Source organism: Zea mays, chromosome 8 (genome assembly GCF_902167145.1).
Source record: "Zea mays cultivar B73 chromosome 8, Zm-B73-REFERENCE-NAM-5.0, whole genome shotgun sequence".
Classification (NCBI taxonomy): Eukaryota; Viridiplantae; Streptophyta; class Magnoliopsida; order Poales; family Poaceae; genus Zea; species Zea mays.
Window position 1 is genome coordinate 178,801,803 of NC_050103.1, and position 13,758 is coordinate 178,815,560.

The window sequence follows — 13,758 nt, forward strand, 5'->3', positions numbered from 1 at the left end:
TACCGGCCTTAGGACGAGCGTTGGACCCAGCTTTAAGGGCATATACAATGTGTGTCTTAGAATGTATCTAGGGGGGTGAATGTAAAAAATCTCAAGACATGTATCTTGACGAAGACACAGTGTCTTAGCTCTATGTTCAAGACAGGAGATTAGTTTATTGGTCACTTTAATTTATTGAATGCTCTGATTGGTACATGGATATGGTAAGACACATGTTTTAGACATGATCACTGTACTCGTATTATGTTGTGTTTTAGTTGTGTCTTATACTTAGAGTACCGTGTAACAGTGTATGCGCTAGGCAGGCAGTTCAATTTAAGCAGCATCATTCAAACCATTGATGAACCCTTTTTGCAACACACCCAGGGGAAAGTGGAATCGTTCCAGCTCGTGATTAAACAGTACAGCCCCACCTGTCATGGACCCAGTCACCCAGCACTGCAACAAACTCTCCGCGTCCACCCCCGCCTTCCCAGAACCACACACGCACCGCGTCGGCTGGTTCGGAGTTTCGGACCGACAATTCAACCCCACACGCAGTGATAACCCCGCGGTTAATAAAAGAATCCCTCCCCACACTCTCTCCCGTCTCTCGCCTCGCCTCCCCGACGCGAGCGAGCCCAACACGCAAAACGGAACGCTTCCTCCTCGCACCTCCGCCTTATCCGATGGCGTCCCTCACCACCACCACGTCCTCACCGGCCGCCCTCCCGGCGGCTACCACCGCCACAGCGGCATCGTCCATATCCCCCCACGCCGGTTCGAAGCGGCCGCTCCTCGCGGGGGACGACGCGCCCTGGCGCGCCACCGCTGCCACCGCCGCGGGGCAGGGGATCCGACCCGTCCCGCGCATCCACCATGCCCCCGTCCTCAGCGTTGCTACGCAGGAAGACTACGCCGCCTACGCCCTCGACATCATGAAGGTACGCATACACCCCTCCTCCCCCCTGCTTGATTGAGGTTGGGTTGGTGGGGAAGGCTAATTCTGGAGGTTGGTTGGTTGCTCCGCAGCATCCGAATCCGATAGGGGAGGGGCTGGCCATGGAGGCGTTCGCGGAAGCCGCCGGGCCGGAGTGCATCGTGCCCGGACAGCAAGCGCCTCTAAGGCTCATGGGGCTCAAGGTACGAATCCATCCGTTTCCTTCTCCCTCATGTTAAGAACTCCATCGTGATCCATATGTGGTTGTTCTCGCTTTTAGTTATTCTATGTAATATGGTGTTAAGGCTGTTTCGTGATGGTACTCGTGATTGTGTTCAACTATGTGCGCCGGGCCTGTGGTTGATCGTTGATCCATCCATGCATCAACCGTCGTTGGTTATATCATCATTTGCCATCTCTCGCTTGCTATTGGACAGGTTGTCTGGTCGATTTGTCGTATTAGTTTTAGTATAAATAACGAGAAAGAAACACCTAGTACAGTAATATGAGACTACTATATGCTATAAATCAGCTCACGTCATGGTGTTTGTGTACTGGAATACATCATCTGTCCAGTTCTTCACATTTTACACACCTGCAGGGCCTGGCTTCATACTCTATGTTGTACGTTGATGATTATTAGATATTTTGGTCATATTTTATTTGATCTTTTTAAAAACTTACCATTTTCCCCCCTTGTGTGCAGGTTTGGCCCCTTGATATAGATATGAAGTTCCTAGAGCCATTTGGACGGGAGTTACATTCAATGAAAAAAGTGAGTCTTTAGCATTGGACTTGTCTTCATGTTTTCCTTTGATGAATCACTGTTTATTTGATTTATGAAACTCACTCAATTATAAACTAGTTACTAGCTAGCAATGATATGGGTTAGGTCACGATATAACCTGCTAGGGTTCTAGAACTCGTCAGGTGGGACTTTTGCTCAGTGTTTTCATGTAAATCATTACAGGATTCACAACATGTAGCCGTTGGTGGACTTGTTTGCAGTAAGTTGAGAGAGATAAGTAGGACATGTAGTTATCAATATAGTATTAGCTAGAGTGCTACGCTATCAGGTTATGGTAGCTTGGGAAACATTGTAGTTATCATACACTTCCTTTAGAGTGCAAACTTGCTAAGTGCAGCCATGTATAAACTGGTTATGTCCTCTTATCTAATATTTCAGGGCAATCTAGTGGTTTTAATGGTATAAGGAATCTGTCCACTATTGAGTATGGATTGAAAACTCTACTTATATAGTCCAGCAAGTTTTTATCTGAGTAATATGAAGAAATCAAGAGCATAATTAATTTGCTATTAAGATTTCTTACTCAGGCATAGATTCTAGTTCACTGGGTTAATTTCTAAAATGAATATAGTTTTGAGAAGAGTCTCACCTGATATGTGTCATCCATTTAACCTTGTGAGATGAACATCATATAATAGGAGTATAGGACCCAGTCTTGTACAGGTAACCATGATTCTGCACTTCATATCAGGCAGGCAATGAACTAGCCATTGTGCCAGTTCAGGTCCTCGTAGAGTTAATGGCGATGGAGAGGGGATTTGGCTCTTGTTGGGCCCATGGTCTCTGGTCTCGTAGCTTTTGAATAGTATATGCAGATGCAAATGCAATAGCTGTTTTTGCTAACTAATTGTGCAATGGTTGAATTGTTTAGATCATACATGTTCTTATGCTCTGCTCAAAAAGAGAAGATAGTTTCATTGTTACAATGGTAGTTACTCTGTACTGATTTGAAGACCGAATTGTCGATTCTCTTCTTCATTATTGCCTTCCTTAGAAAGTTACTTGGGTAAATATCATGCTTCCTATTCTAATATTACTGTTCTGCAATCTGCACTTCCGCAGTTCATGGACAAGTCGTGCAGTGTTATGGACTCATCTATGGCTAACAAGTAGGCACATGGCACATCAGTTCCGACCAATACGGCTATTGTTGTATCCATCTGCTTGCTGAAGTTACAAGACCCGAAAAATAGGAAATTGGAAGAAGGGCCATGGAGGGAAGCCGCAGTGTTTTGCATATATTGCCCACCTTCACCTGAGAGAAGATATCGGGCGCGCAATAATGATTAGTGAGCAGTCCTGTATGGAGCCTGGGTGCAGCCTCTGCCAGTATTAAGTGATCTACGTGTTATACATTTTTTATGTTCATGAAACATTGATCCATTGATAAAATATATCGTCAGGTGGCAAGGGGTCGATTTGGGGGAAAATATCTTACGCAATTTATTTATTTGTTCTGTTGCTAGGTCAATTTATTTATTTGTTCTCGGGCGCAGGCCACCACAACATGTGGTGACGAAGTCTGAATTCCTTCGAGTTAGCATTTGTGAAGCGTGTTTGGTTCTGCGGGAAAGTTTGTGCGAGCCTGTTTGTACCCGTGTTATCCTGTAATTTTCAGATCAATGTTCTTGCAGGCTCTGGAGACTTTCAGGCCACACAATCCTCCTGCCAGTTCACGCATGGTATCGAGGCGCGGATGGCGATGGTGACAAGCATAATTGTGCAAAGATGGCAACACGGATAGGTATATAGCGAGCGGTGGTGTTTCTCGTAGGCAGTAGGCACGGCAGTTTGACGCCAGTAGATCTTTGTTTTTTTTTTTGTCTCAGATGAGCGACATCTGAACGGGAGCGTTGAAATCGGTGCACTAATCCACGGGAATTGGCAACCCTCAGCTTCTGGATTTCAAGTTCCGGTTGTCATTCAACGGTGCCTGCCCCCTGTTGGGATAAAAAGGCCGATGATGTTTTTTCTGCATTGAACGCAGCAAGTTGCGACTCGATGCGTGCACATTGAGGGCGGTTGAGGAAAATTCGATCTGGTCCCGATGTCCATGGCAGCAGCACCGGCGTGGCTAGGAAGGATACAGGTCAGCTGTCTGTCTGGACTCTGGACAGCTTTACCAGTGAAAAATTAAACGTGTTCTACGATCTACCGCGGGTCGAGCTCCGAAACTGTAACGCCGTTCTCGGAAACAGTCCCGATCGCAGAAAGACGCCCGTAGCTCACCGCACTTCCGCGTGCAGCACGCCGCGCCGAGGCGACGCTGATGTGGCCGGAGTAGAACGCCGGCCTTGACGGCTTCTGCTGGATCGCGCACCGTCCCTCCAGCATCAGGACGACCTCCGACGCGTCTGGCCTGGACCTGGGGTCCTTCTGCACGCACAGGAGCCCGATCTGCACGCAGGAGAGCGCCTCGGTCCCGGCGCACTGGCCGCCCGCGCACGGCGACGCGTCCACCACCTCCGCCACGGATCCGCGCCTCCACTGGTCCCAGACCTGCAGCAGGAAGATATGGGTGGCAATAAATAAGCACGCTGACCATCGGGGAAGCTTCATCTGCCCTGGTGTTGTCTGGCCGACGACGTGCCGGCAGGTGCTCACTCACGTACGTAGCTCAGCAGGTTCCTGTTGCTGCTGCCGTCTTCAACCGACGGGCTGCTGTTCCTTTGGCCGGTCATGATCTCGAGGACGATGACCCCGAAGCTGAACATGTCCGACTTGGTCGAGACGTGGCCGTAGTACGCGTACTCCGGGGCCATGTACCCGCTGCATCAGGTGGCGTGTGCGTGTGTCGTGCTGAGTTATAGAACTGGATGCTACAGTACAATGGATGATGACGATACGAGTACGATCGATACTCACAGGGTTCCGACAGGCCGTCTGGTGACCCCTCTGGACTCGTCTCCCCAGAACGCTCTGGCCAGGCCGAAGTCCGAGATCTTGGGAGTCATGTCGGAGTCCAGCAGGACGTTGCTGGGCTTGAGGTCCCGGTGGATGATCCGCAGCCGGGACTCCTCGTGGAGGTACAGCAGGCCGCGCGCGATCCCGCGGATGATCTTGTATCTCTCGCTCCACTCCAGCGCTTGCTGCGGCCGTCTCCCTGCATCTGCCAGACACACGTACAATACAAAGAAAGGACCCCCATAGTACAGTGGCCACCAGTGGGATGTGCGCGCGCGGCGGCGGTGCAGAGGAAGAGGAGCGCCTACCGAAAAGGACGGTGTCCAGGCTCCGGTTTGGCACGTACTCGTACACGACCAGCTTCTCCGATTCCTCCAGGCAAACCCCAAGAAGCTGGACGAGGTTCCTGTGCTTCAGCTTGGCGGCGAGAATGAGCTCGTTTTTCAGCTCGTCGAAACCCTGCGAGGAGCCCTTGGAGAGCCTTTTCACTGCAACGGGGTGTCCATCCTCAAGCCTGCCCTGCGAACACGCCAAGCAAGCGCGAGCCTTGCATTGTCAGGAGGGCTTACGAACTCAAAACTGCTTAATTAGTTCTGACCGACAGTATATACCTTGAAAACTTCTCCAAAACCTCCCTCTCCCAGCTTGTTTCCCGCAGCGAAGTTGCCGGTTGCCACCCTCAGCGCCGCCAGAGTGAATTTCTCCGGGTGAACGTAGGTCATGCTGGGCTCGTCCTCGACCGCCGTGCACCCGCGCTCACGTCCCCTCTCTTCGACGACGACGCCTCTTCTCCTTCGCAAGTAAACACCAGCCACCACGAACGCGAGGAGGAGTAGCGTCCCGAGTGGAACGACGACGGCAAGGAGTACGATGGTGTTTCTTGGTCTCGTCCCCGTTCCTGCATGGTTGCCGCCGGCGATCAGGACCAGACCAACGTTCATTGATATGGGACAGTCAATGTCGTCCACGGGTTGACGCGAACGCGGCGCGGGGAGACTGGGTCGCCAAGGAGCGACGTGGCGAACTGCTAACACGGAAAAAGGGTTTCGCAGCGGCAGCGACTTCGGCAGTTCGGCGACGACTACGACGACTCATCGGCTTGTCTCGCACCATCGGAGTATCGGACGGGGCAGTGGCGCGCGGTTTGACTTGACGGGTAATGGAAAGAAAGTCAACAAGTCCACTGTTCTGTTCACACTTCACACACTCACCGCTTGTTTCCCCAGCGGGCGGCGGCGAGGGGACCGGCGGCGCCGGTTCAGCAGCTGGAGGTGGCGCGTCGAGCGCCAGGTCATAGTAGGTGTATACCTGGATCCTCAGGTAGCAGTTGTAGGCCAGCACGACGCCCCCCTGGTTCCCCTTGCAGCACGGCAGCTGCGGCACCGAGGCCTGCAGGCAATGCACGCAGTCCGCCGCCGTGATGTCCCTCATGCACTGCACCAGCCCGTACATGGTGCCGTTGGGGTCGTCGCTGGCGTAATTTGCCTCCCCGGTCGCGAAGAACTGCCTCGACGTCCCTGCCTCACCGCCGCCGCCGCCCACCGCGCGCGCCACCAGGGTCCCCATCAGCGCGCTGTACGCCTGCAAGTAGGCGGCCGGGTGGGCTACCAGGCGCGTGTCGTAGAGGACCATGCGGACGTCGTCCTCGCGGGGGGTCGAGACGTTGGTGTCGGCGTAGGCGACGTACACGTCCAGCCACACGGCGCCGCGGCGGCTGCTGCTGGGGCAGCTGCCGCCGAGGGTGCGCACGGCCTCCTGCAGCTCCGCGAGGCACCGGGGAGGGTCGAAGTCCCCACGGCAGAGGCCCCGGACGAAGGCGCGGTCGCGGCCGGCCCCGAGGGAGAGGGACGCGAACCCCGTGGGCGCCGCGGCGCGCGGGAGCGCGTCCAGGAGCGTCATGAGGTTCGCGCGGAACGGCGCATTGCTGCTGCCGTTGGCGGGCGTCGATGATGGTGACGGCGAAGGGGAGGACGAATATGGAGGAGGCGATGGCGAGGCGTCGCCGCAGTCCACCCATGCGGCGACGACCTGCGAGACGGCGGCGCCTGCGGTGAGGAGGACGAGGAAGCGGAGGAGAGACGGCATGGCCATGGTGTGGTTGAGCTGCGTCGAAGTACCGTGGATGTTTTATTGCTTCATCTCAGCGTGCTCGGGGAGTACCGTGTCCGTGTGGTTGAGCTACGAGGCGGCGAGGCCTATGCACGGCTGTACCCTGTACTTGTACGTGGTTGCCGACTTGCCGAGTTCATTGAGAGTGGATTTATCACATGCACTTCTTTCGTGTTTGCCTGTTTGGTTCTCTTGTTCGGTTACAATTTATAAGGGATGAAATTCCACCGTAGATTTAATACGGGTCCAGATTAGGTGAATCTGTACATCACCCAATCCCATAGTGGAATTAAATTCATCATTTAATTCACGTATCTCTCAAAGCTAGTTATTTTTTGATTCATGTATCCCTCAAAGCTAGTTATTTTTTTATCTATGGATTCTAATATAAACTTGTGCAATATTTTCATGGACTTATTCCACTTCTATATCTATTATCTAATGAGCTACGGATAGAATGCATGTATTCGTAGTTTAAAAAATTTCCAAACCCTTATGTTAGAATCTATAATGGGTTTAACCGAATACAGATTTTTAAGTAGGTTTGGATTATTTTGGGGTGTGGATTGTGGTATGGATATAGTTTCAATTCATGCTAATCCAGAGCTAGATTAGTATAAACGAACAAGGCCTAACTAAAATTTAGTCTATCTCATATCGAATGTTTGGTGATAATTACCAGTATTACATATAGTTTAATTATAAAACTAATTAAATAGAAGCTAGACAATTAGACAAAATTATTAAGTCTAATTAGGTCTATATTTAATACTCATAATAATATTAAACATTCTGTCATGGACTAAACTTTAGTCAGAGGACCAAATAACCCCCTTAGGCTATGGCCTATACAGCCGTGCAAATCACTTTTTTGTACTGTTATAAAGTGAAGTTTAAAATAAAAGATATGGATGAGTAAGCTTTTGGATATAGCCTTATGGCCTTCTCTGCCATGTATCTTGCGTTGAGATTTGCGACGGGAGAAGGTGGATGGTAGAATTACAGGGCTTGTTTGGTATAACTTATTAGATCTACTAGGTGTGTGCCCGTGCGTTGCAACGGAAACATATAACTGTGGACGCCCATGGCAGGTACTGGTCGCACGTGGTGCAGGAGCTGCAACGCGGCGCTCAAGGCCATGAAGGCGCTCGAGGCTGCCTGCAGGTGGCCTCGGTCGCCGTCGTCGGGTTCCTTGCCGTCGCCAAGAGAACGGTCCTCACATCGACTGTTCAGAGGGCCGCGGTCGTGTCAGCGGCCGTGCTGTGCTTCGCTACCTCTCGCTGGCTTGCCAACTTCATCCAGAACTTCTACTTCCAAGACTACATCCATGCCTACAAGTGACGCGCTCAGGAATACATCTGTTTTTTAAGGTTTTTGTTGCTAGGAGATTGTTGTATTTACTGTGAATGCATATTATTAGGAGAATTGGGTGGGTAGAAAGCAGTATCTATGCTGCATTAACTTGTATATAATAATGCATATAATCGATGATGAAACGGAATACACGCGACTTCAGTTGTGTTCACTGGAACTGCAAATTAGCTGAGTTGGTTATATGATCTGAGTAATACTTCGCCGATACTCCCCCAAATACCCACCCTCCTTGCTAGGCAGCGTCATTGGGGGCATGGCGGCCCCGTAGCCAATGGTACGCTGTACGACATGGTAGACGGGCTGCTCTCCCAAGAGCGCAGCAGTCTGCTGCCCCACCTAAATCGATAAATAAGTTACCAATGGTATTATATGTTCCCGTTGCAACACTCCCAGATCCCTAAGGAAGAAAAATATCCAGTCAAATATGCGTCGATGCTCATCTCGAGTTTTTAGTTTAGTTACCTAAATTATTGATTTAGGGAGTCTTTTAGAGAACTACTGTAGTTGCTCTAACCTTAAACACCTTAGTCAAATGTGGCATAAAAATTTGTGGCAATTTTTTACAACTTAGGTATGGAACCAAACACCTAAGTTGCCAAAAATTGCCACACATTTTTATGCCTAAGTTTCCTACACTTGGCTTTTAGCACATAATATAAAGATCCATTTGCCTGAAACAGTGAAGGCTGGATCGCACAAAACACCGAGCTTTAGGCTTTTAGCACCAACCCAAAATCTATCACTTGGCACTTACTGATACTGATACAAGTCATCTTTCTCGTTCTGGGGTATGTACAGACACTATACTATAGGCAAGCCCTATGTTGTTGGCACTCTAATTCACGTATCCTACAATTTTATGCACACTCCAGCTGAGCTTTATAGCTCAGTTTCCTGGAGTCATGGTCTGGTCCATTTTGCCAACAATGGTGCTTGCGCTGCTTCCTCATCAGCGCTGTCTGAAACGACAGCTTTTGTGCCCTTGTCCTTGATTCCTGGGTTAAGCATCCAAGCGAGGCAGAACGAGATTGCCTGTAAAAAATATTTAGAATTTGAGAAAAAACAATAAGTGCTGATTCTAGTCGCAATTAATTATACCATGACCGTGAGAGGAAGAGGACTGACCAAGAAGAAACTCGCCAATAATAAAGCTAAATCATTTGCAGTCGAAGGGCGCTTCCTCTGAAATGAAGTAAGCTGAAACAGAGGAAGAAATGATGAGAGATAAGAAACTTCCAATAGGAAACATTGCGCATGTTGCACAGAAGTATATGAAAAGTTTTGAATTCGATACCAGAAAGTCAAGTGCTTACAGGTCAGTGGGCTCATAAATAGTGGTGCCAACAATATAGCTACAGTGGGCTCATAAATAGGTAATCACTTATTAAAAGCAAGGCATTCTAAAGATTATGCTCTAGGTTTTGACTCATAATTTTCAATGACCCTGAAAAGTTTATCTTTCGTAAAGAAATTGTTTTACTACTTTATATTTCCTTGTTGCTCCAAATAAGACGATAGCACCTCCATTGTGCTGGGAGAATCCTACAGCTCCAGCAAACCATGAGTCGCAAGGAAGGGAGGTCACTATCATCTAATCTGCCATGCCCATGATAACAAATCAATAAGTCACATGTTTGCAATCAGACCATCGGAGGATGTAGGAGAACTAACCTGCAGACCACGTCTAAGACTTGTTGTGACAACAGGGCGCCTCTTCAGCCCCAGCGATCTAGCACCACCGCCACCAGGAGGTCACTGTCGTCTGATTTGACATGGAAACAACTTAATAAGTCACTCGCCTCTGAAGCTAAAGAAGACCATGAGTTTATCCATATCAGTCTGTGCACATGTTTGTGATCAGACCATCAGAGGATGTAGAAGAGGACTAACCTGCAGACCGCATGGAAGAAGCATCTACAAGCCCACCGATATGGCACTACCGCTGTTGTGGCAATGTCATGTCTCTACAGCTATCGCCTCACGCCTTTCTTCATGTGGATAGCAACAACATTTGGATCATCTGCAACAAAAGTCTTCGGAACACCTGTAGATTGAAAAAATATGAGCACCACATAGAGGTTTTAAGAAAAAAGTCTTATGGTGAATTAGACTTCCCCTGACGTGTCGTCATCTATTAGCCAGATTGGATCGGCCCTTTCCTGCTGCCGCGATCTCGTCAGTTGCCACTGATGTGGCGGCCATGGCACGAAACAACATCCTCTTGGTGGGGATGATCCCCTTGAGCGCTCTCTGGTTCTTCATCTCTGCACCAAGCACGAAACAAAACATACTGACATTAAACCATTTTGGACACTAATCAGTAGCTAGCTACAAAAAAGAGACATACTGTTTGTTGTTTTAAGCAATGGATACGGCTTCGAATGACATGGTTGCTGTGTGATACAATGTGCAGTAAAGAAGAGCCATACTGACCATGTATAGCCCAGAGAAAGAAATCAACTGATAAATAGATAAACGAACAAAAGCTTAACAGGTCAATAAGTACATTCAAATGATAAATAGACTGCCAAATAGATAGATCTATTCATAAATGAAATTACCGAACAATTAAATAGTCGTACATGAGTAGTGACTTACTGATATGCAAGTACGACCTTAGAGATGCCACATTACCACCTGCATATAAATGAAAGATCTTTACACATCATTGAAAAGTTAGATGTGAAAAAAATCTCATGGTAAGTTAAGAATCGCTACTCATACAAAACACAAGCTCAAATAAGCATGTTAGCAACCAATAAAACATGACAAACTCAATGAAGCCACTGTTAGCAGCGTAGTTTTTTTTACAGTATTAGCAACATAGTTTCTATTCTTAGAAGAAAAAAGTAGAAGTGTCAACTCCACCAAGAAACTCCTGCAACTTATGAGGATGGTATTCCAAAGTCATACCACCATTTGTCATAACATCATACATGTTCAATACTAATGTCATGTGAGTGCAGACAGAATACCCAGTAAATTTGGGATCGAAGGGTAATAACCACATCAGATGTTGTGAATGTACTTAGATTTCTAATATTTAGGATTGCAAATACCTTTTGCTCTAGCTTTCCTACAAGCGTCGATGCGTCCGCGTAAGCCTCTTCCTCCTACAATTGGTGATGGTGGCCGTACCACGGAAGTCGCAGCTGGTTGAGGCGGGTAGCTGTTGAAGGCGTAGGACGCGTGGTCGTGGACGGTGTCGGGGTTGAAGCACCTCCCGCCCTGCTGAATCGTCAATGGAAAACCAGGTTTCCCGAAGATCACAAACACAGATCAGAGACGTGGTCGATAGATATACATATTTCCTCAAATCACATCATAGGTCTTCTAATTTCCATTGATGAATCGAGCACGAATATTAAAAACATGCCTACTTCGCATCCAAAATAGGGAGCACACCTATGAATCATGACTCGAGCTCACCAAGTCGAGCCTGATATTGGTCATTATTGTACTCCGACGAGAGCTCGTAGCACTCCTGCACCTGCGCACGCAAATAGATGCCATCTGATCAGTAGGAACACACGGCTTAATAACCAACAATTTGTTTCAGCTTATTAAAAACATAGACAACTGCATTTTCTAGTTTTCTTATTTTGAAATGCATTTTAATTTTATTTCCCCTATTTTTGTTTCTAATCATGGATGCTACCTGCTGCTCCAACCAATACAATGTTCTCAAGCTGAAAAGGAGTTTAGGTGTTCCGAAGATGCAGCAGCTACCAGACTTCACTGCAGAAGGGCTTCACTTGTCTGAGATTTCTACATAGTGTCGAGTTTGTGCCTAGATGATGTTTTAATTTCTTTAGCAATACACCATATTATGTGTGACATTTCACAGCATACCATTCTAAATATATAAGCTCGGTACAGGCAGAAAAAATTTAGTACACCTAGTTGCCTCAGAATTTTGAAGTGTGAATAAACCTTGCTTCTACCATGGGGCAATTCTAATAATCTAATAGGTATGTGCCCGTGCGTTGCCCGAGGTCGACCCAACACCTGCGATGGAGGAGAAGGCTGTCGCAAATGGAGCAGCGTTTGTTGATGTTGCTACTCCTGATAATAAGGATAACACCAAGGAAGAGGCTAGCGAGACCAAGGAGGCAGAAAATCAGGATGCTCAAGAGAAGAACAAAGGCTCAGAAAATGGCAAGCACATTACATCTAACCTAAAGCTACCTGCTGATGATGTGCACCCTGAGTAACAGTTTATGGCCTGCCTTTTATGCCAGAAGCCCCTGATGCTGCATCATGCCCATTCCAATCACGGTTTTGGCAAAGTGATGTGTTGTCCTCAAGACATCGGACTGATGCAGGCTGTAAACCACAACGATCACAAAGAAGGGTCCTTCTATGACGCCGAGACAGTGCATTAGCTGAATTAACGCTACGGTCGCATGATAAGCTCAATGATGCCGGATCCGATCTGCAGTAGATCATTGACCTTTGTTTCCCACAGAAACCACAGAGAGGAACCATGATCCTGGACAGTATTAGAGAAATTCCACTCGCTGTTCAGTGCTACTACCAAATTATTTGCTCAAGGTGAAGAACAGGAACATGATATACAATGGTTAACCCAAATATATGTGAACAAACAAGCAGAATGCACACACCTCATCTGAGTCATCATCAGAGTCACTCTCAGAAGAATCTCCCTTTTTCTTTTGTGCAACAGCCACAGATGTTTTCTTTAGTGGGGCAGCAGGTTTCTGAAAAATGCATACAGAAGAGGAATTAGACCATCAAGTGGCTAAGTTAAATAAAAGCATTTCAGGGCACACACAACCGAGGCATTTGGCCGCTTCGTCCAGCCCGATGGACTCCACGTTGTCGCGGTTGTAGAGAACCACGAAGCTAAAAGCAGCACATAGAATTGGGTCAGAACAGAACAGAACAACAAAGAGAACTCAGTAGTTACAAATGTCCAGACATGGTGAGGCATTAGACAGGAATAAGAACATGCAGATTACATCTGTTTAGATAGGTAGACCTGGTCAGTTCGGTCTTCAGCAATGACATGACTGAAACCAGCATTCTTGAGCATCTAGATAATTTGGGAAACAGATGTTTAATTAGATCAAATTCTAGGTCTATTACATCTAGATGCCACATTACCACCTGGTCAGTTTGGGAATGTGAGGAGGGAGCGTTGATGGGGGGAGGAGAGAGCACATGATTCAGTGAGGGGCAGGGCAGGGCTTCACCTCGAGCACGTGGTCGATCTCCTGGTCGGTGGCATTGGCCTAGAGCGGGTGGTCCCTGATGGCGCTCTCCATCTCCGCGAGGAAGGCCTGGATGATTCTTCACCCTTTGGTCGCCGGCGCGGCCATGCCGCGGTGATTATGCCACGAGTACGCGCGGAGCCCTTTGGCCAGCCGCTGCAGCGGGCTCAACCGGGCGCACCCGGCGACGCTGTCCGCCGCCGTGGCCGTGGCCGCGGCCGCGTCCCCATCGCCGTGCTTCCAGCCCTTGCCCATGTCCTCGCGCTTTGCGGCGCTGGCTTTGATCATCACCACCGGCGGCTGCTGCGCTCGCCCTCTTGACGGGCACGTCAAGCTGTTGACGTGGCCGCCGTCGGACGAGCTCCGGAACAGGAGGAGATCGCTGAGCCGCCACCGTCTCCACCCGACGC

The 13,758-nt window shown here is 48.6% G+C and overlaps 2 protein-coding genes and 1 long non-coding RNA gene across 3 annotated transcripts; 1 reads left to right on the forward strand and 2 right to left on the reverse strand.

Annotated features, from left to right (window-relative positions):
- Window positions 1–439: 439 nt before the first annotated feature.
- Window positions 440–3,300, forward strand: LOC103636603 (uncharacterized). The gene is made up of 4 exons (XM_008658963.4): window positions 440–923; window positions 1,012–1,122; window positions 1,626–1,694; window positions 2,790–3,300. Exons 1-4 carry the CDS (start codon window positions 669–671, stop codon window positions 2,838–2,840), a joined length of 486 nt encoding a protein of 161 aa, XP_008657185.1. The 5' UTR covers window positions 440–668; the 3' UTR covers window positions 2,841–3,300.
- Window positions 2,956–6,913, reverse strand: LOC103636604 (putative cysteine-rich receptor-like protein kinase 35). Its single transcript, XM_008658964.3, has 6 exons — window positions 5,843–6,913; window positions 5,243–5,529; window positions 4,940–5,150; window positions 4,593–4,836; window positions 4,340–4,496; window positions 2,956–4,226 (listed from the first exon to the last, which is right to left on the reverse strand). Exons 1-6 carry the CDS (start codon window positions 6,720–6,722, stop codon window positions 3,879–3,881), a joined length of 2,127 nt encoding a protein of 708 aa, XP_008657186.3. The 5' UTR covers window positions 6,723–6,913; the 3' UTR covers window positions 2,956–3,878.
- A 2,734-nt stretch (window positions 6,914–9,647) lies between these two features.
- On the reverse strand, window positions 9,648–10,146 carry LOC109941426 (uncharacterized). The gene is made up of 3 exons (XR_002264027.1): window positions 10,005–10,146; window positions 9,786–9,876; window positions 9,648–9,710 (listed from the first exon to the last, which is right to left on the reverse strand). It is a non-coding gene; the product is annotated as an uncharacterized lncRNA (long non-coding RNA).
- Between the last annotated feature and the right edge of the window lie 3,612 nt (window positions 10,147–13,758).

Excerpts from the sequence above, each read along its gene's own strand:
- LOC103636603 (XM_008658963.4), top strand. The coding sequence starts at position 669 with ATGGCGTCCCTCACCACCACCACGTCCTCACCGGCCGCCCTCCCGGCG. Across the intron at positions 924-1,011 it reads ACGCCCTCGACATCATGAAG|CATCCGAATCCGATAGGGGA; the intron begins GTACGCATACAC and ends GTTGCTCCGCAG. Across the intron at positions 1,123-1,625 it reads TAAGGCTCATGGGGCTCAAG|GTTTGGCCCCTTGATATAGA; the intron begins GTACGAATCCAT and ends CCTTGTGTGCAG.
- LOC103636604 (XM_008658964.3), bottom strand. The coding sequence starts at position 6,722 with ATGGCCATGCCGTCTCTCCTCCGCTTCCTCGTCCTCCTCACCGCAGGC. Across the intron at positions 4,497-4,592 it reads AGACGGCCTGTCGGAACCCT|CGGGTACATGGCCCCGGAGT; the intron begins GTGAGTATCGAT and ends CACCTGATGCAG. Across the intron at positions 4,227-4,339 it reads ACAGGAACCTGCTGAGCTAC|GTCTGGGACCAGTGGAGGCG; the intron begins GTACGTGAGTGA and ends TTCCTGCTGCAG.